The sequence below is a fragment of the Elephantulus edwardii genome, unplaced genomic scaffold (assembly GCF_000299155.1).
Source record: "Elephantulus edwardii isolate Elephantulus edwardi_28Jun2011 unplaced genomic scaffold, EleEdw1.0 scaffold00026, whole genome shotgun sequence".
Taxonomy (NCBI): domain Eukaryota; kingdom Metazoa; phylum Chordata; class Mammalia; order Macroscelidea; family Macroscelididae; genus Elephantulus; species Elephantulus edwardii.
This window is the reverse complement of record NW_006399776.1, coordinates 18,922,780-18,945,683: the sequence shown is the minus strand read 5'-3', so window position 1 is coordinate 18,945,683 and position 22,904 is coordinate 18,922,780. Positions and strand designations below refer to the sequence as shown.

The window sequence follows — 22,904 nt, the reverse complement described above, 5'->3', positions numbered from 1 at the left end:
GAAATCCCCACGTGTAATGGGCCCGGAGCGAGGAGAGGGGCATAAAGTGGAAGGGTTGATGGTTTCTCGAAGCTTGGTGATTATGGAAAGATAAGGGTGATGGTAAGCATGGTTTGAAGGATAAGGGTGGATAGTTAGGTTGATTAAGGGTGAGATGTAAGTGGATAGGGCTCTAGCAAGGATGTTTAATACTTGCTTATATGCATGGGGAATAGAAATGTATGTACGATTAAACATAGAGTATATGTATAATTAATATATAAATGTGTATATATAATATTATATGGGGAGATGTGATATATGCACGATATACATAGCGCATAAATATTCAGGAAGTAGTTTAATGAGAATGCCAGCTTTGGGTGCTGGTTGTGGGACGTATGTCTTCTCCCTGATGTCCTAAGGAAATTGATTTCCATTGGTGGTTTACAAAACCACAGTAATTGTTATACTATTAGGACTTGGCTTTAGATTATCATTTAAGTATGTGGTTTTCAATTAGGCTAGCAATGGGTATAATTGCGAGGATTAATGTGAAGTATAGGATTGATGCTAGTTGGCCGATGATGATGTATGGGTGTTTTACTGGTTGTCCTCCGATTAGGTGAGTGTTAATAGATCTGCTACTAGTACTCAGAATAGAAATTGGCGGATTGGGCAGAATATAAGACTTTGTTGTTTAGAGGTGTGGAGAAGTGGGAAGAGTATAAGGATTAGGATAGAGAGGATTAGGGCTAGAACCCCTCTAAGTTTGTTAGGGATAGATCGTAGGATGGCATAAGCAAGTAGGAAATATCACTCTGGTTTAATATGGGGAGGAGTATTGAGAGGGTTAGAGGGTGTATAATTGTCGGGATCACCAAGTAGATCAGGTGAGAAGAGGACTAATGAATTGAACAAGTATGGCAAAAGGATGTTTGACATTCTATTTGACATGTTGCTTTCTGCATCATTCGTAATTTTACCTATTGAAACCAATATCCAAGTCTTCATTTTTTTCCTTTAGTTATTTCAGCTTGAGAAATATCAAGTATGTTTTTATATTTTGGACTTTTAACTCTAGTTCTTTATCTATTTAATTATAATGCTTTCCTTCATCTTCTTGAATTGTCCTTTGAAATCTGTTCAGCTGTCTTGCATCATTATTTCTTCCACTTTATTTAGTGCCCATGTGACCTACTGCCTATGAAAATACACTGGAGGGTCAGTTATGAGTTGATGCTGCCTCAATGATACATAACAAGAAAACATATTTAAGAGCAAGTTTTAGAGTTTCTTTTGATATCCATCTTAGCCTTTTTTTGCTATTTTTCTTTCAAGAATATACTTCCTTGTATTATCTTTTAAGTCTTTTCTTTCCTGTATTTTAATGACCTTTTGTTTTATTTATGTGTGATGTCCTGGATGTCATCTCACAATGCTTCTGGTATGGTCATTAATATTAAATGTGTATGTAGTTGGACTCTTGGAACCTTAAAGAATAATTCTATTCTTTCCTACAGGCTTGGTGCAAGTTGACATAAACTGGGTGGAAACAAGAAGTGAACACTTTATATAAGGAGTGCTAGTGCACAATGGTTACTCTCTTACTCATTAATCAATAGGTCAGTGAACTAGACTTCATCAGCCACTATGCTAGAGTTTAGATGTAGTAGTGTTCTTCTGTAAAGATTTACAACCTAGAAAATCATATGAGACAGTTCTACTTTATCCTATGTTTGTAAAGAGTTGAAATTGCTCTGATGGCTTAGAATAGTAATTATGCTCTCTTTTTCCCTCATTGATCTCAACTGCTCTGGTTGTGTTTTGTAGTGCATTATGTTGTTGTTGTTGTTATATACTGTCAAGTTGCCTGTGATTCATTGCAACCCTATATACAACAGCTCTGAATCCTGCTCTATCCTGAGCCAACCTTATTTTCTCTGACACATTTATTCCCGTTACCCTAGTCATTGAATCAATTTGTCTAACCAAGGGACTTCCTCTCCTGCGCTGTCCCTCCACCCTTGCAAGCATGACGTCCCTCTCCAAGAACTGGTCCCTCCTTGAAACATGTCCAAAGTATGTCAGATGGAGTTTCAGAATCCATGGCTCCAAGCAGCAGCCTCTCTCTAGGACGAATCTGTTTGTTCTCCTAGCAGGCCATGTATTTGATACTTTTCTCCAGCACCACAGTTCAAAGGCATCAATTCTCCTTCTATCATCCCTAGTCATTGTCCAGCTTTCGGAAGCATAGCATGTAATTGAGAAGATCATGGCCTGGATCAAGCTCACCTTAGTCTCCAGAGTGACATTGCTGCTCTTCAGTACTTTGGAGAGATCTCTGAGAGCAGACTTTCCCCAGTGCAATTAGTTTTTTTATTTCCTGACTGCTAGTACCAAGAGTGTTGTTTGTGGAGCCAAGCAAACTAAAGCTGTTAACAGTTTCAATCTCTTCACTATCTATCATGACACTGCCAATCAGGTCAGTGGTGAGAATCTTTGTTTTCTTGATGTGCTTCAATCCATGACGAAGGCTGCAGTCCTTGATCTTCTGAAGCAAGTGCTTCAGGTCTTTCTCAGTTTCAGCAAGCAGGGTTATTATATATCTGACTATAAACCAGAAGTTCATTGGGTCATATCTACTAGATGATCCCTCAGAGAAAGATAAGCTGATCTCCTCTTGTAAAGGTTTATAGCTTTGGAATCCCAATGGAAAAATTGACTTGATGACTAAGGGTAATGTGAATTTAGGTATTTTAAGAAGTTCACATTGTAGCCCATGCTTTGACTATATTCTGGTATTGGAGAAGGCTACTGTTATTAGTTGATGTCACCTCTAAATTGGAGCCTGTTCTGAAACTAAACTCTAATGAAATAGGTTGATACAGGGGCTAAAATCATGTACTTAAGCAAAACAAAGATTGTGAAGATGGCACAAGATTGGGCATGGTTTTTTTCTGTTGTACATAGATTTGATATGAATAGGAGGCAACTAATGGCTCCTAATAATACCATGATAAGAAGACAGATTCACTTCATATATTATAACATTTTGAATAAAGTTTAGTTATTATTATTACTTTATGTATTGAACAATAGTGACACATAAGAAGTAATACAATAAGTGGATCCCTATTATGTCCTTATTTAAATAAAGATTTAAATGAAAATTAATGGTTTTTTTACCTCCATGTCTGGCTTTAAAACTTGCTTTTGATTTAAGTTTCAAGGTTGTGGGAAATCTCTTAGAAGTTGATAATCATCCACACAGCATCCATTACCTCAAGACAAATAAACCTCTGTGTCTTTTTGCTTTCACCCTAATGAGTTTTTGAATCCAGAGTTGCTGGCTTGCTCCACCAATCAAAGAATCTTAAAAATATAGGAGAGGTAATGTACTCAAAGTCACCTGATAATGGTTACCCCAGCCTTAAGCCATTCAGATGAATAATTATCAGAGGTTTTAGTGGAATCACGTCCTAATTGAGTACAGTAGGCTTTCTTATTCTTTATTTCTGCTTCCCAAATAAATCTCCGTACACAAGCCCTTGTTTGGGCTTTTATTTGGAACAGATGGATCTATGACATCCTCATTCAATTGTGTTAAAAACAAGTTATTACTATATATTGCATAATATCTTTTTTATTTTGGTAGTTTAAGTCTCTTGGTTTCACATTAGAGATTAATATTTAAATTTCTCATTTAATGCTCTAAGTTTCAGTTTGTAGATCTCAGCACTGATTCATATCAGTATAGGGAAATGGGGAAAGAACATTTAGAAAGAGGATGTGTGAAATAAGAACTATTTGGTGATTCAACCATAGATGCTTACTTTGACAAGGCAGGCAGATAAGCTCTAGGAAAATATTCATATGGAAATTGAGGATCTGGAAATTGAAACTATATATATTTATGTATTTGGGAAATTTTCATGTAACACAAGGACTATACAAACTCAGTATCATATACAAACTAGGTGTAATTCCTATAGTAAACTGTAAACCAAATTAATGATATTTTGTTTTGAAATAAAGGAATCTGATCCAATCTATATTAAAGCGGATGTTTGAGTTCTGTTGTAAAGGAATTTTCCAAAGGCATATTGATCTGTAATTTATTTGATTCTGACAACATAAGAACATAGAATTTACCAAAATTCATATTCAATATATTCAATTAAGATTTATTGCTTTCTATATATTAAAGACTGTTTTAGGAAATTTTAAATATACTTTCACATTAATGCTTGAGAAAATGAAGGGTCAGAGAAGGAGAGAAATGCCCTCATCAAGATGGGTTGACATGGTGACTGCAAGAATGGGCTTAAGTATAATGAACATGGTAAACATAGGATAACATACGATCAGACAACATTTCAATCACTCAAGCATTCCCTATGACACAATCATACATAAAGTCACCATGAGTCGAAGTTGTCATCTCAATAAAACATTATAATAATGGCTGTCTGGTGTAAAACTCCCCATACTCATTTTACAGTTAAATTTAAGTCTTATACCAAAGTCACGCAGCTGGTAAATGGAAAGATTAAGTTCAGATCTACACCTTCTGATTTAAAGCTACATTTTAAACTTAGGGTACAAGCTATAGTAGTTATAGGTTATCTGTCTCTACTAGGGGAAGGATAGAATTTGTCTCCTTTCAGCATCTATGCGTCTAACACTCCTTGAATATTTTCACCTGTATTGATATCAGCTTCCTCTGTATGTAGGAGGTTCTCAGCACAAGGAAACCAGGTTCAAGGGATATGTTCCACTCCTGGCTCTTCTTTCTTGGTGATAGAAGGTTCTCTCTCTGCCAGCATCTCTCTCCCTTAATCTGTTCTAAGATGAAAAATGATGCAGTACACATTGCAGAAAAATAACATTTACCTGAAGCTACATGCTTTAAAAAGCATTATAATAAGATTGACAAAGAGTCATTCTGAAGTTGAATAGAAAAACAAGGGCTGCTTCCTCCTTATTATAAAGTGTACTTATCTACTATTCTGTTGACTGAAGTTTTTTTAACATTTAACTCATCCACAACTCCAGGCATTTAGTGAAGATTTACTGAATGAATGACTGTATAAATGAGTGAAAGTGAAAGGATAGTTTTTGTACCCATGTAATGCTAGCTAGATCATTTCACACTCCTCATGGATTTGCTGCTAAAGACTTTTAAAGAGATCCTAAGCATCTCTAGGACTTTGTGCAGAGCATTTTCGTCTCCTAATTCTTAATACTATAAAGTGAAGTCATAGAATAAACTAATGATCGCAGGCATCAATGTGGAATGATTGGACCCAGGGTTCACATGCATCACCATCATAGTTCCGTAGAAAAGCAGTACCACTGCCTGGGGGGAGCCATAGGTTAAAAACATGCTGATTAGATGCTGAGGGTAATTAACACAGCAAGTAGGACCAGGGTATAGGAAAGGAGAGTAAAAAGGAAACTAAGGAGGATAATAAGGAAGGTTAGTGTATGGCTGGCAAGCTTGGACATGAGCTTAGGAGCACATGAGAGAGTCAGTAATGACCTGGAGCCACATATCAAATGATTAATTATATTAGAACAGAGAAAGGCAGCTAGGAAATGAGAATAATAGACTCGATACTACAGAAAACCACATATCCAACAGGAAATCATTAGATTGAAACAATGTTGTCTAGTCATAATTGTGGTGTGATGCAAAGACTACAGATGGTGAGGAACTGGTAGAAGGCCATTGCAGAGAGAAAAAATATTCAGTGGAGCCCATGGAAAAGGAGAAATATAACTGGAGGAAGCAACTAGTGGACGATAATAGAAAGGAGGTTAATCAATGTGTTTGGTAATGTAGAACTGACATACCAGATTTCCGGAAATATGAAATTTTCTAACAGAATGTACACTGGGGCGTGGAGATGCCAATCCAGTTCGCAGCACAGGTAATAGCTCCTCCATTTTCCATGAGAGTCAGGGTGTAGATGATGGAGAAAACCATGAATAAGTTACTCCAGCCCTCTGGCTTCAGGAAAAACCCATATGGATAAATACACCCCTGACTCAGTGTAGGATCCTGACCCAGAGATGTTCATTTAGTCTGTAAACGGTGCTGGAATAAAAAATAATCATCGCAAAAACAAATTCAAATACCTGAGTATAACATGCAAAACTTTTATAACCTGATTTTTATCTATTTCTTTACCCTATCCCCTCTCCTATACCCTTTTGTTTTCTCTGCTCTAGTATGGAAACGATAGCTGTACTTCTAACAAATTTTATGCTAATTAATATCTGTTGCTGCTGCTTTGATCTGTTTCCCTTTTAGTTAAAAAATCCTAAACTCCTACCTATTTTCTTTCCCTCCTCTTACTCTCTAGCTTTATATGTCTGTCAGTGTAGGCACATGAGTAACTTTCACTTCCAAAGCAAAATATTATTCACTGACTTCCTCTTGCAAAAAAGGAAATCATATTCTTTGGGCTTCCAAAGAGTATTCCATGCTATCCAATACTCGTGTGTGAAAACATATACTTTATTTTAATTTGTGGCTTTAAAAAAATCTCATTTACCTTTTATCTATAATATTAATGAAGACAGAGACTATGTATTTTTTTGTTTTGTAAATATTTTATTGGTTTGGATATAATCATTCATATACATTGTGTTTCATGCATATACATTGTGCTTTATAGACTTTCATTTACATTGTGCTTCATTAATTTACAGTGTTTCATATAATCATTCATATACATTATATTTTATATAAGTATTGTTGTTGACCTATGCCTGTTATTACACTGCCTTTTCAAGTCACCCCTGAATCCTTCCCACTTCTCCACCCCCATCTGTCCACTGACCTCTGCTATCCTAGTGATTTCCTTCCATCTCCTTTTCCCACCTTTCCTCCCTTTCCTCTTTCATTTTTGAACATTTATACACATCTTGCTCAGTTACTCTTCTATTTCTATAATAACGGTATCATGTGGTATTTTTCCTTATGTGATTGTGTTATTTCACCCAACCTAATTATCTCTAGGGAGTTTGGGTGGCCTAGTGGCCAGAACCTACAATGCAATACTAAAGGGACGCAGTTTAAATTCACTAGCTGCTCTGTAGAAAGATGGGTGATTTCCCTCAGTGAGATTTACTGCCTCTGAAAACTTGATGGAGGGTCAGCTATGAGTTAGTTGCAACTTAACTGCAAACACAACAATGCTCTCTAGACTCTCCCATATTGTATAGTATTTTACAAAATCATTATTCCTCAGTGTTGTATAATATTCTATTGTGTGAATGTACCACAATTTCTCAATCCATTTGGTTGTTGATGGACATTAGGGCTATTTGTATTTTCTTGATATTGCAAAGAACATTGCTGTGATAAGACCTTACTTAAACATTATTGAGTTCTGAAGAAATAAAAAGCAAAATAAAAAAATGTTTCTCAAAACAAAATGAAAATCTAACATATCTAGGATACAGCTGAAGCAGTTCTCTGGGGGCAGTTCTGTCATGTTGAGCACGACTCATAGCTACCCTATGAACAAAAGACCTCAAGCCTTTCTATAACTATCATCATTTATCAAAGTTCATAGAATTTCCAAAGGCATGTTATTTAGGGAGTAGATGCCACTCCTGCTTCCAAACCTGTCTTAAACTGGGAGTTCCCACCAAACACTGTCCACCATGGGTAAGCATTATGACATTTGAAACCCCAATGATACAAGGTTCAGCATCACAGTAAACCCAGGTTACCTCAGTACAACATATTGACAGAACAGTGCTGTGCCACTTAGAGTAATGTTCCTCCAAAATATAATAACAATAGACCTTTAAAATACAAAGGCCCAAGATAAACACACCAAAAAAGCAAAAAGGAATGAAGTAAATGATTTAAAACCTGCAAATATATATATATATGAAGAACAGGCTAATCTCACAGCTTCTAAAAGAAAGGAAAATATAGAATCATAGAATGGCTCTGGGAATGTTCCTTCCCTCCTCATCTTTTAAAATAATTTAAGTAAAATTGATTATGGTTTCTCTCTGAATGTTTAGTAGAATTCAGCCATGAAGTCATCTGGACAAGGACTTTTGGTGGGTGGGGTGGAAGTGTTTTTGGTTTTTTTATTATTCATTGTTGCACATTTTCTGGATGGGGGATCTTTTTATGACTTGCTGAATTTCTTCTTTAGTAATGGGCCTATTCAAGTGTTCTACAACAGTCTGTATCATTGATTCTATAAATTTGTTCATTTTCTTTAGGTTTTAAAATTGATCCAAGTATAGCTTTTAAGAATATTCCATTATTATTGATTTAATTTCACATAGTCCCTGTTGTGAAGTCACTTCTTTCATTTATTATTTATTTGTGTCTTCTCTATCTTTTCTTTTGTTAAGTTTGCCAGTGGTTTATTTTATTGATTTTCTCAAAGAACTAGCTCCTGGTCTCATTTATGGTTTCAATTATTTTTTCTGTTTTCTATACCATTGATTTCAGTGCTTTTCCTTATCATTTTCTTTCTTCTAGAGGTTGTGGGATTAGATTGTTGTTCTTTTTCTATTTACAGGAGGTGTAGGTCATTACTTTTGCTCCTTTCTTCTTTCTTTATATGGTTGTCTATTGTTATGAAACCTGCCTTAGCTATATCTCAGAGAATTTTGGTATGTTGTACCATTTTAATTTGTTTTGAGGCACTTTTTTTCTTTCACTTTTTTATTTCTTCTGCACCCAAGTAGTGTTCAAGCAGGAAGTTATTTAGCATTCATGTGGGTGATTTTTTTTTTTAATCCTTTATCCTTTTGCTTTTAATTTCTAGTTTTATAGCACTGTGGTATAAGAAGATAATTTGTATATTTCAATGGTTTTAAATTGTTGAGGCATGCTTGAATCCTAATATCTGATCAGTTTTGGAGAACGTACTATGTGCACTTCACAAGAAAGTAAATTGACTTTCAGTTGTGTGCAGTACCCTGAACACATCTTTAAGATCGAGTTGGCTAATTGTATAGTTTAATTCTTCCGCATCTTTGTTGAGTTTCTCTCAATTTGACCTGCTCTTTGGTGAGAGTGGTGTGTTAAGGCCTCCTACTGTGATTGTGCTATTGTCTATTTCTTTCTTGAATTCTATTAACTATTGCTTTATGTATTGTGTAGGTATATCTGGTGTGTAGAGGCTACCCAGGGTTATGTCTTCCAGATCTGTCGTGCCTTTAATCATTATTTAGGGCTGTTCTTTATCTTTTATGATGGTTTTCATCCTAAAATCCATTTTATCAGAGTTTACATTGCCATTTTGCTACTTTGTGGATACCATTTGCTTGTTTTATGGTTTTCCAATCTTTAACATTTGGTATGTAATTTTTCTCCTTTATTGTTGTTGTTAAGTGCTGTTGAGTCGCAGGCGACACATAGCGACCCTATGAAGGAGAGTCCTCGACGCTTGGGTGCCTTTCATCCTCTCTCCAGGTTCATAGGGTTGTTGGAGGCAAGCTATTATGGAAGTGGATGCCACTCCTTCTGGCCACCAACTCTCCCCTTTTCTCCTTCTGGGCTTGAAGCCCTGTGCTGCCACCTTAAACCCTAGGCCAATCCTGGCTTGCCTGGCTCCTGGAGGCAGAGTAGTCCTTTAAGTCCGAAAACTGCCACAATACCCGCCCCAACAGCACCATGCTCTCTCTGCTTGCCGGGCCATAGCAACCCTGGGAGGAGCGAACCTGGGAGAACTTGGCCTCCGACTCTCCCCTCTTCTCCTTCCGGGCTTGAAGCCCTGTGCTTCTGCTCCTTTATTAGATATGTCTTTAGTATACAACATATCGATAATTTTTGAATTTTATCCATTCTGCTACTCTTTTTTTTTTTTTTAGTGGTACATTTAAGCCATTTGCGTTAAGTGTGATTATTGCCAGGCCAGGTTTTATTGCTACCATTTTGTTGCATTTCTTTTTCTGTTGTTTCTGGTTATTTTGCCCCATCCACTTTCCTTCTGTGTCTCTGTGTGAAGGACTTACCTTAATATTTGTAGATGAGCTGGTCTTGTTTTTATAAATTGCTTAAGTTCCTGATTTTCTAAAAATCATCTCATTTCTCCTTTATACTTGATGGACCGCTCTTCTGAGTACAGAATCTTTGGCTGGCAATGTGCCATCCCATTGTCTTCTTGTTCACATGGCTTCTGCTGACAAATCAAAGTTCAATCTAATTGATTCTCGTTTGTAGATGTCTCTTTGTTTTTTTCTTGCTGCTTTCAGTATCCTGTTCCTATCTCTGATTTTGGAGAATTTTACTATAATCTTTCTTGATACTTTTCTTTTGGGATCTAGTCTGTGTGGGATTTGCTGAGTTTCTTGAATGTAGATTTCCTCATTTTTCATGATGCCTGGGAAGTTTTCTTCTAGTATGTCTTCTACAATTTTCTCCGAGCTTTTCCTCTCCATCTAATGTGCTGGAATTTCTATTACACATGTGTTGTTGTGTTTGAAGCTATCGCACATCTCCTAATGTTTTCTTAATTTTTTCTCTGTCTTCTCTCTGTTGTTCTTGTTGTCATTTTTCTTCTAGTATGCTCCCATTAAGGTTCTTGTTTTTCAACTCACTGACTCTATGTTCCACCTTTTCTGTTATACTTTCTTGTCCCTTCAGCATGCTGGAGACTTTTATCATTTCATCCTTAATATTCTGCATTGTATTTCTGTGATTTTCTGTGACTTCCAGCACTGTGTTGGCTTTACCCTTTTTGTCTTGAACTGATTTTTAAAATTCTTGTGGCTCTTTATTTATTTCAATTCTTTCTTCCATTATTTGTAATTTCTTCAGTATCTTTTGGAAGCAGGAGTGGCATCTACTTTCTAAACAACATGCCTCCAGAAAGTTTATGAACTTTGATACATGTTGATAGTTGTAGAAAGGCTTCAGGCCTTTTGTTCGTAGGGTCACTATGAGTTGTGCTGACTGGAAGGTAATCAACAACAGTAACAGCAATCATGCCATTATATTTCTGCTGCTTCCTTGCCTCTGGGGTGTTCATTTGGGTCTGCAATCTGATCTGCTTTGTTAAGATAAGGCTTGTTTTATTTTTTCATAATGTTTGAAATGGCCTCTTGCTTTTTTTATATTATATGAAGTTCTTTTTGATAGATTGAGACAGTTTTTGTTGTCTGTGTAGGATGTTGACACCTCCTTATCTTCATGATGCTTTTGATAAGTTGCAGACTTAAAGTGTTGCCTCCCTATTGAATTCCCTCGCTGGTTGTTGATGGATAGATCTGTTGTCCATTTCCTGTGGCTAGCTTCTTATCAAGTGCTCTTTTCAGAGGCAGGGAGCTTGAATCTTTCCCTTTGCTTCACTGTGATAGGTCCACTTCTCTATCCTGTCCTGGTCCTTATGAAGATCTCTGTTCTGGCTGACAGTTAATGACCCCACTTCGGGTTGTTCCTAGATGACTGTTTCTACTGGCTTTTCCTAAGCAGACAAAGACTCAGGGAAGTACCAATTTCTCAGCAATTCATTTCTCAGTTATGGCTACTGTCTAATACCAAAGTATACCTACTTCTCTTCAGAAGTCACTGGGTCACCACCAGTTGAATATTAATTTGATTGTCTTTCTCTCAGGAAGTTTCAATAATTTCATACCAGTAAGTCCAAAGTCATTCAATTGAAAAAAAAATAAAGTCATCCAATTGAACCTCAAAGTTGAGAAGTAGTAGGGGCAGATATGGGCAAGAACATTCCAAAAAGAGGTGCTGTTGCACCTGTGTAGTATGATATTAGAATGACTGAAGGTTTCTAATCTTCACCCTTGTGCTGTAGCCCTTAACAAGTTGTTAACCCAAAAGCTGCTTTCTCTGATATTTACAATCCACCAGTGAAAGGAAGAGAAACAATCTCCTCTCAGGCTTTACAGCCTCTGAAACCCAATGGAAGGTTAGTTCTGACTCAATGGCAATAATTCTTGTGTACAGTTCAAGTTTACACTCATGAAAACTGGATGATCACTATGTGTGAGATCTTGAGGTCAAATCAGCTATTTCAATGATGCACATGGATTGATCTCATTTATCATCCTGAGGTTCTTTCCTTTCTCTCACTAGACCACAGAGAAAAATAAAATAGTCTAAATAGGAACTAGGAGAGTCTTAGAAGATATTTTGGGGACGATTTGACTGCTCAAATTGCTTTTCAAGGACTTTCTGATGTACCATATTATCTATACTTATAGTGTCAACTGGTTGTATTAGCTCTGTGGAAATAATGCCCAAAGTCCTAAAGTGGGTAGAGTATATACATACACACACAAGTTCGTAGATGGCATCGTGTATTGTGCTACTAACCCAACATCTGTGTATTTTCTGGCAGTTGGAATTCACTAATGACTCCTTAAGTTAAAGAAGGTCAGTCTCCTACTGTAGGAGTTCCAGCCTCAAAAAAGTCTCAGAAACTGGAAAGTCAGGTATGAGTTGGTTCTGACTTCATGAATTTGAGTTTTTACATAAATATATTTATCTTTTTCCACTTTCAAGACTGAATTGCCCCATAATCATACTTAGGGTCCTAACAGGTTTCCTTTGAACAGCTCTAGTTTTCTCATTCAAGAATTTACCACTTTAATTAAAATTTCTGTAAAGGTGTAATTAGAAAAAACAGACTGTATGAATTCTTTTCAAAGGGGAAAATACAGCTGGAGGATGCAGTCCAAAAGATAGATTGATTTTATATTCGAGAACAAAGAAGTCTTGACATAACAATTTAGGAGGATATTGATGAATCAGTGGTAGAACTCTCAACTTCTCACTTTCCTACAAAAGACCTGCCATTTGACAGATTTTGAGCATTGATGGATGGTGTGATTACTCTCTTCCTGGGGCTTTTACTTAATAACTCATACAACAAAAGAATGCTGTATCTTTATTTTTTCACCCTAGTGAAAAAATGTAGATTCCCAAGATATTTACTGACAATAACATCTAATGTGCTAATATTAATTTTGCAATGAATACCAACATTTTTGTCAGGGTAGTTTTCTAGAAGGTGATGCAGTTGAGAGTTTGAGAGTAGGTTAAGTTTTTGTTTGGTTGATTTGTTGTTGTTGTTTTTTAATTTAGAAGAAGGGAATAAAAATATCATCTAAATGAAGTATCTTATATGAATGGAGTGCATGTTAGGATATACACTATTTGTCCTGTATTTCTAGAATTGGACACATGATGTATTTAAAAAATACATGTACAGTGATTTCCTATCTCAAGGAATCCTTTGGGCTCTCAGTTTCCCAGGCAAGCATTCACCTTTACAGTTTACAATTAAATGCCTTGAGGAGAAGTAGGAAAAATAAAAATCGGTAGTGTGATATAAGTCCATGACTGTCTTATGAATTCACAGCTAATTATGAATGATCTTTATATTGTAAAACTAAAGTTTCTCTAGGGAAAGAAAACACAAGAATTAACCATTTAGTCAATCTCTAGAGATAGGTAGAATGTGAAAGCCAATAACAACAACACATTTTTCACTAGATCTCCCACTGTTTATTATATATATTCAGGGGAATAATATGAAGTGGTGATGATAATAATAATAATAATACGATCACAGTGCCATTTACTCTTCTTACTATATAATTTCTATTTTTTTTCTCAATTTTCCTTAGGCCTGTACTATATGATATGGGTTAGAAACTGAGTCTTTGACAAAGAGGAATAATTAGAACCTCAGGGGAAAGTGTTAAGAACAAAGGGAGAAATAATGATTTCATTGAACTTAAAGTTAGGAATACTACCTGACCACCTTGGGCTTATCATGTCTCAAGATCAACAGATAAAGAAGGAAGTGACTGCATTATCCAGTATTATTGATCTTTATTACTAAAATCAGACTGATATTACATAATAGAGGTAAAGAAGAGTGTATCTGGAATACAGGACATTCCTTAGACTGGCTCTTAGTCATACCATAGACTGTGATTAATCAATGGAAAATTACAGAAACTCAGTTCTGATATTACTAACTAACCAGATGCTTCAGGAATGCTTATTAGGATCACTCTATCAATCAAAGAACCATGATCAGCTAAAGTGCTTACGGAAAGCAAAGCAAATACTGAAGGTTTGGTGAAAGAAGATAGTTCTAGATACCTATGACCACAGGACTATTTACATAAATAAGAACTGCAATTATTATGAGCATTCCTTCCTTGAATTTATGCATGAAATATTTTTGTTTTCTTCACTTAAATGCAAGATATAAATCTGGATAGTGTGTTTCTGGTTGTAAGCTGCTTAGTTGAATCTTGTTAGGTACAAGTATGATTTGATAATTATATTTATGGTTTAAGGAGATATATACTGTTGTCAGGTTGACAAGGAGTGGACTGTGATGGTTAAGGTTATGTGCCAACTTGACTGACTATGAATTTCTTGTTTGGTGGTTATGATGCAGTTATTCACTTGATGAAATCTAAGATAACATAATAATTCTTTTGATGAACTCTAATGCACTATTATAATTTCCTTGAGAAGACCTTATGTAACATAATCACTTTTATGATTAGATCAGTTTAAAAGGAATTCCTTTGAAAGTGGGATAGAATGAGAAATTGGTAGCCTACATTATATCTATTATCTATCTCTCTATCTCTCTACATATATATCTGGCAAAGCTAAAGTTTACTTTTTGCTTGAGCAGGATCAGAAGGCATGAGTAACTAATAATAAAATATCTTTTGATTACTTTTTTCTTACTGGACAGAGAAAAGTTAGTGCCCTTATAAGATAGTAAGATTAAACAGAGGGCTACTTAGTTCCTTTCAACATTTTTCTATTTTTTGGACATTAGCTGATTGTTAAAAAAATATTGCTTCTTGGCTATGCTCAGTATTGAAAGCTGGTTTAAATCTTTTGATTATTGTGTTCATTGTAAGATTAGTCAAATGTCCTATGGGATATTTTTCTGGTACTAATAAACTCATTACAATGCAAATAAAATGACAGGATTTATGCTTAGTAAATAGCCAACTTGACTTTTCGTTTTTTCCCTTTAGAGTATTGTATATTGATCTTTACTGTTTAGTATTCACCTGAATTGTTCCTTCAACATATCCTTGTTTCTTACATCATTAAGAAATAACCCTTCTCACAAGCTATACTAATGACATTAGGGAAAAGTGGAGCGCCAGGCATTGATGGAATACCAACTGACATGTTTCAACTAACAGATGGAGCTTGTGAGTTTATGCCAGTGGATATGGAGAACAGCTACCATGGCCAACTGACTGGAAGAGATTTGCTGCCATTCCCCAAAAATGTGATCCAATGGAATGTGAAAATTATTGAACAAAATAAAAATATTGTTGAAGATTATTAAACAATGATCAGAAAAGTACACTGAGAGGAAATTGCCAGAGAACGAAGCTGGTTTTAGAAGAGGCTGTAGCACCAAGGATATCATTGCTGATATCAGATGGATACTGGCTTGTGTTTCATTGACTATTTATAGGCATTTGATTACATGATTTATAACAAATTTTAGCTGATATTGAGAAGAATGGGAATCCCAGAACACTCAAATGTGCTCATACTGAATCTGTATCTAGGCCAAGAAGCTGCTGTCCGAATGGAGCAAGGAAACATAGCTAGTTTAAAACCAAGAAGGGTGTATATCAGGGTTGTATCCTTTCTCTATTCCTAGTCAATCTGTATGTAGAGCCAATAATTTGCAAAGCTCAACTCTATATAGAAGAATGTGGCTTTGGAGGATTGGAGGAAGATTCATCAACAACCTGCATTATGTAGTTGATAAAACTTTGCTTGCTGAAAGTGAAGAGGATATGAAATGCTTGCTACAGAAGATCAAAGACTACAGCCTTCAATATGGATTACATTAATATCAAGAAAATAAAGGTTCTTACTACAGGACAAATAGTCAATATTATGATACATGGAGAAAGGATTGAAGCTCTCAATTATTTCATATAGATTGGATCAACAATCAACACTCTTGGTGTCAGCAGTGAGGAAATTAGGAGACATTGCAATGGAACAAGTCAACTGTCCGGGACCTCTCCAAAATGTTGAAGAGCAATTATTTCAGTGTGAAGACTAAGGCGTCCCTTATTCAGGCTATAGTCTTCTCAATCATCTGCTACACATCAGAGAGCTAGATAATGAATAAAGATGAGAGAAGAAGAATTGATGCTTTTGACTTCTGAGGTTGGAGAAGCATACTGAAAATCCCATGGACTATCAAAAGAATAAACAGATGTATTTTGAAAAGATGGCAGAGTGCTCCTTGAAGGCAAAGATGGCAAAGCTTCGACTTTCATACTTAGGGCATGTAGATACAGGTGAGACTCTTCCTTGGAGAGGGTCATCATGCTTGGAAAGATAGAGGGTCAGTGAAGGTCAGGGGGTTTCTCAATGAAATAGATTGGCAGAGTGACTTCAGCAATGTGCTCTAGTGTGTCAGAGATGATGAGGATGGCACCGGATAGGACAGGATTCAGGTTGACTGTTCATAAGGTCACTAAGAGTTTACTCCCATCAACAGCACATAACAACAAAAGTAACCCTGAAGCCAAGGCCTATTAACATGACAATGTGAAGGCATACCTATAATAAAAAGCCTGCTAAAGCTCCCTTGCAGAAGAAAGTAACTCTACCGTTATTAGCTACCTTCAACTCATAACAACCACATATACAACAGAATTTAACCCTCCCAAATCCTGCACCACCCTCATAATCTCTGCTATGCATAAGCCTATTGTTGCAGCCACTGTGAAAAGAAGAATTATTTTTTAAGATCTTCCTCTGTTTAGTGGAGTTTCCACTTTTCCAAGAAAGATGTCCTTTACCAGGAACCAGCCTCTCCTGTTTAGCATGCCCAAAGTATGTGAGTGACCTTCTCACTCTCTTTGTGTCTGAGAAACACTCCGACTGCACTACTTTTAAGACATATCTGTTAATTCTTTTGGCTGCCCGTGGTATGTCAACGTTCTTTGCCAACATTATAATCCAAAGATATTCTTTTATCTTCCTGATTCATTGTCCAACTCTCACATTCATGTTGTAGTTAATGTCATCATCACTTCCCTCATGGAAACTTATGGGAGAGATATGAGAAGCTATAACCTATAAAATGAGAAGATATATGATGAAATTCACAGTAACTGTTAATCTGTTCTGTCTTGGAGGGGACAAAGCATTTACTTACTCACTTATTATTATGGAGTTGGAATCAACTGAGAACTGATACTCCATTAGGTTTCTGAGGCTGTAAATTGTATAGGAGGAGATCCCCCAATATTTTTCCTTACAGCTATTGATAAATTCCAAGCGAAAAATGGGACCCGTTTGAGTTAGCAACACAACTCCCTGTGCACTAAGCCAACAGCACTCCCTATGGAAACAAGGAGAGGGGGGAAAAAAACTGTAGCTGCTTTAGGAAAGAATGATTTCACACAATTTGTCCCTGTCCGTGAAAGAGAAGTGGAGCCATTTTTTTCAAAATACTTTCATACATTGACTCTTAGGGCATATGCAAGTTAACTGCTAGTTGTTAAAGTTACAAAAAGGTTACTAAGGAATTCTAGTGGCAAACTGCATAAGATGTGAGGCTGCTAACTGAAAAGTCATTTGTTCCAGGCCACCAGTAATCTGCCAGGAAAGATTGGAAATCTCCTCTTAGAAACATTTACTATGTTGGAAACTGACAGAAAGAAGCTTTGAGTTAAATTCACTCAATCATTATGGGTTTTAATGTATGACTAACAGTTTCTATTTCTCCAATTTTCTCCTTTATAAATGCTCTCATATCATTGCCGTTAAACCAGAATTAGCTGACCCTTCAGTGGGTTTCCAGAGGCTGTAAATTATGGGAGGAGATTACCCATCTTTTTTCCATAAAGCTGTTGATGGATTTGAACCTCCAGAGACGCACAGCCTTGGGTTAGGGGTGAGACTCCCTACTGACCATACAAAACAGCTCTCTCGTTTTCTTTATTTTGCACTTCTCTGTACTTAGCAATATCACTACATGCTGTCCTATTGCTGTTGTTATCATACTCAATTAACTTCTTTCACTCTCAATATTTTTCTTTCTCTTCTTAGGGTGAAATTTTGTTCTATGATGGGAACATGACAAAGTTTTGTGGGATTTCCCCCTTTTATAAATTTATTCACAACCTTCAGTTTATTGGCTTATGTGTACAGAAATTGAAATAATTTTCAAATGTTTTATACTAACTTTTCAGGAGCAAGGCTTTTACTGACTTTTTGTTACATTTAGTCCCAAAATATATCCTTTGCATATGTTAAAAAGAATACACCCTCCTTTTGATAGGATATAGTTGGACAAACTGATTATGCAACCAAAATGAAACGGGAAATGCGGTAGTTTGGAAATGGAAATTTTTTTAGCCAGATAATGGGAAGCCCAAGATTTCAGGACACTGACAACACTTTATATGGGAAAAGAATGCCCACAAAATTCTCCCAAGACACTGGTTTGGTGCCAGGCTGACAGCCTGCAGAGTGTCAGATTAACATGTGATAACAGCAAGGAAGGTTACTTGTTGGCAAGACTTTAGAAAAATTAGACTATATAGAATGGAAAAAAATTCACTTACATGCTAATATAGATAAGTTTTGTTTTGTTCTAGTGGAGGTGGCAATATGTATGTAACAAAATCTTTGTCATTTAGGTATTCTTTGTTTATACATTTCAGTGGCATTATGTTAAAATTAATCATGGTTTTAGTGATCTTCATCATGTTCAGCTATCACCATTATCCATTAAAAATGTTTTTGTCACTCTTAGCAGAAAGTGACTCACTGACATCAAGCTGATTCAGACTCATGGTGATACCAGTGAGTTTCTGAGTCTGCAAATTTTAGTGGGAGGATCTTGTCCATCTTCTTTCTAAGAGCGGTTGGTGAATTTGAACTGCTAGAGAATGCAGCCACTAGATATTTCAACCAGATCAGTATTTCTTAAGCAATGCATTTCACTCACCTCCTCTCTCTTTACCATACTATGCAAATACTACTAAGCTTTTGTCTCTATACACTTGAGATTTCTAGATATTGTTTATGAATGTGATCATAGAACAGCTGTTATTTTGTGGTAATCTAATTTCACCCAACCTGCTGTTTTCAAGGGTCATCTATGCATAACACGCATCAGAACTTCATTTTTCTTAATAATTGAATAACATTCCATCACATGTATGTACTACATTTTGCTTATGTATACATCTGTTGATGACATTTTGGACATTATGAATTGTGCCTCTATGAACCCTGATATACTGGTAGGCTTGTAAAATGGCTCAACTGCCATGAAAAAACAGTCTAATATCATTACGAAAGCTAAACACAACATATAATTCATAAATTCCCATCCTGGATATAATCCAAAGGAATTTAAAGGAGGAATACAAGCATACCTTTTTTTTTTAAGTTTTATTCTCCTATCCCCTAATATGCAGCCAGATTATTCCTTAGATTTCTCACATACTTTGTGCATGTTACAGGAGATAGTGCTCCCTGGATAAATATATTATGCTTAATAAAGAAGAGAGAAAGGTAACACTATGTGATGAATTGATACAAAGGTTACAAACAGTGGGCACAAGCATAACAATGATTGTTATGTGCCAGCCTTGGCACAGTGTTGTTCTGTTGTACATGGGGTTGCTACATCCTCTAAAGACAAGCAAATGAAAACAATACAAAGTGTTTCTGGAATACTTTCATATTCCCTTTTGAACTGATTTGCCATCTTGACATCCAGTGTTCTCATGAGTTAAAGGTAACTTTGGCAAGACTTGGCATCTATTTGCATTTAAGAATATGCTTAGATAGCAACATTTTCTAAGCAATAGCTTATATCTTTCTAGAATTTATTTGTTTTTGCTGTTGACAATACACACAGCAGATTTGACAATTCGTCAGTTTCTGCATGTACAATTCAATGGTATTGATTACACTCTAAATTTTGCGATTATTCTCTTTTTTCTTTTCCAAGGCGTTCCTTCTTCATTAACATCATCTTGTTTTCCTTGTTTTTAAATATGTTGTCAATGTGATCCACTTTCATTAGATCTTAAAAACACACAACAGTCAAAGCTTTTTTTTTACAAGCTAAGTTATTGTTCAATTTTTTCATTTTCAATTTATTATTAATTTTGAAAATTTACAGAGACTTTGGATTTCCATTTATTTATTGTTGCACTTTTCTTCCCTCCAAACCCTCCCCCATAGTACACTACCTTCTTGGAAAGGTAAAAGAAAAATTATTTCATTGTTTTACAATTCCTCCCTCCAGGTCCACTCCACTATGCAGCCTTCGCTCTGGACTCTTGTCATGACAAAAATATCTAATCACATATCCCTTTTAAACAGTTTTCTCCCTCATCTGTTTCAATGCAGTATACACTATTGAACCCATCTTTCTCAGTCTCCCCTGAACCCCGATGTCAGTCTTGTTTTACAGCAGTGGCACCATGCAATATTTGTCCTATTGTGACTGAGATACTTCACTCAGTATAATGTCCTCCAGGGTCACCCATTTTGAATAATATTGCATGAGTTCCTACTTTTTCAATGCAGCATAGTATTCCATTGTGTGAATATACCACAGCTTCTCTATCCATTCGTTTTTTGATGGACACTTAAGTTGTTTCCGACTCCTTGCTATTGTGAACAAAGCCGCGATAAACATGGGTGTGCATATATCTGCTTGGATGTCAGTTATGGTCTCTTTGGGGTATATTCCCCGTCGTGGAATTGCTGGGTTAAATGGTATCTCTATTTGCAACTTTTTGAGAAAGTTCCATATCGCCTTCCACAGTGGTTGCACCATTTTACACTCTCACTAACAGTGAATAAGGGTTCCAGTTTCTCCACAAACTTGCCAGCATTTGTTGCTTGCTGTTTTGTTAAATTTTGCTATTCTGACTGGGGTGAGATGATATCTCATAGTTGTTTTGATCTGCATCTCTCTTAGAGCTAGGGATTTTGAGCATTTCTTCATGTGCTTATTAGCCATCTGAATGTCTTCTTTGGTGAAGAGTCTGTTCATATCCTGTGCCCATTCTATTGGATTATTTACATTTATCTTATTGTGGTGCTATTGTTCAATTTTAAGAAGACTTCAAGAGTATTTTTTGTCTTAGGTTTAAAAATGTAAAGATTATTTCAGGGAAAAATTTTTTTGAGGCTTTGTCTAGTTTCAATAGTTTGAAGAAGTCTAGATTCCAAAGCAATATTTATTTATTTATGACAATTATGTTTTCTGGATAAAATCCATAAACAGATGTCAATTAGATAAACTCTTTGAGATGCCATCAAGAGACTCTGATATATTGCAACAATGAATGAATGGAAATCTAAAATCTCTGTAAATGTACATTGAAATTAATTAAAAAAGGGAAGAAAAAAAGACTAAGAGGGCTAGTAAAGGAAACACCTTTAAATGTAAAAAAAAAAAATAAGAGAGACTCAGATGTTGTACCAAGGCTCTATAATACCTTGAAGGATTGTTTTTACTTCTACAGTTTCTTGAGATAACTTTTAATTTCTCCTTAGCCTGCTCAGGGAGCATGGTTGAGATAGTAAACAGTGAAAATGTTTTTTACTCAGGTGGTAAAAAAGGATAGCATACATACAATCAATTGTATACATGTAATAAATTCAGTCAGTAAAAGAAGTGAGCTGTGTTATACAGACAGATTGGGCTGTTTGCAAGCCTTCAGGACCCAGAATCACCTTTAGAGCAAGAACAGATTCAGGTGATTCAGACTACAGCAGCCAGGGGAATCTCTGGGCTCATTAGCCTGAGCATTGGTGTAAGGATCACACAAACCTCAGGTACAGTCAGAGCCCTGGGGACAAGAGATAGTGCCAATCCACATAGCCAAGCTTTAACTAGGGTTTGGTTTATAAGGAAGCAGTCAGGGTACAGGTAGGCAACTGTAATAGTCATCTGAATATTTCTTGTTTTGCTAGCCTGCGTCTGTGAAGAGGAGACTTGTGGGATGAATGGCAGGGTAACTCTCTTTAAAACCACACAGCTCTTACTTAACACACAATGATTTAAATTTCTAAGACATGTTTAGTTTATTTAAAGCTCCATGTAAACTCTTGTCCTTCTTGTGTATAATACCTTTTGTATGAAGAGGTTATCTTTGGTCTTCCTCCTTTAAATACACACACACACATATAATATAAAAACATACATATATATATGTATATATGCATACACACACATATATATGTATATATTCCACAAGTTATCAGTTTTACATTTAAACATTTTTTATTTTTTGGTTATAGGATTACACATTTAGAAGCACTTACAGAGTGATGAAATTATTATAGCATCAGGGAAGTCTACGACTCATCATAGGTGCTAGAAGAATTGGACAAAATATAGACTTTATATAAAAAGATAGTAGATTCATTTTAATACTCTCCTAAAACTACTTAATTCTTCTAAAGTACTTTTAGTTCCTATACTCCATTCCTTTATTTTAGATGCTTTTTAGCTAACTCCTTTTCCCTTCCTCATCCAATGCACCTTAAAATGTAATATTTAAAACAAAAACCCCAAAACCAAAAAACCAAAATGTAATATTTCAATGACAGGCCAACAATGTTTAGAAAAGAAAGATTGTATACTTCTTAGTAGGGAATTTAATCACAAATACTACTCCAACTAATATCCATTTCTTGTTTGTTGGTGTTTTTTCCCCCCAGGAGATATTTAAAAGTTTAACACATGCTTTGGAAAGGGGTTAACATAGAATTTCAATTTTACCCAGCAAAAATTTTCTGTGCCTCGTGTGAGTCAGTTTCTTTTTATAAGACAGAACACTTTCAGTTCCACAGAGATAAAAATCGACAGACAAAATTCCAAAATTTATTTAATTTATTATTT

At 35.8% G+C, this 22,904-nt stretch overlaps 1 protein-coding gene across 1 annotated transcript in view; it reads left to right on the top strand.

The window, feature by feature from the left end:
• Positions 1 to 509: 509 nt before the first annotated feature.
• Positions 510 to 22,904, top strand: part of LOC102862774 (olfactory receptor 4Q3-like) — a 28,297-nt gene continuing 5,902 nt past the window's right edge. The window contains exon 1 of the mRNA XM_006883265.1: positions 510 to 604. Coding sequence (XP_006883327.1) covers positions 510 to 604 — 95 coding nt within the window. The remainder of the gene's footprint in view (positions 605 to 22,904) is intronic.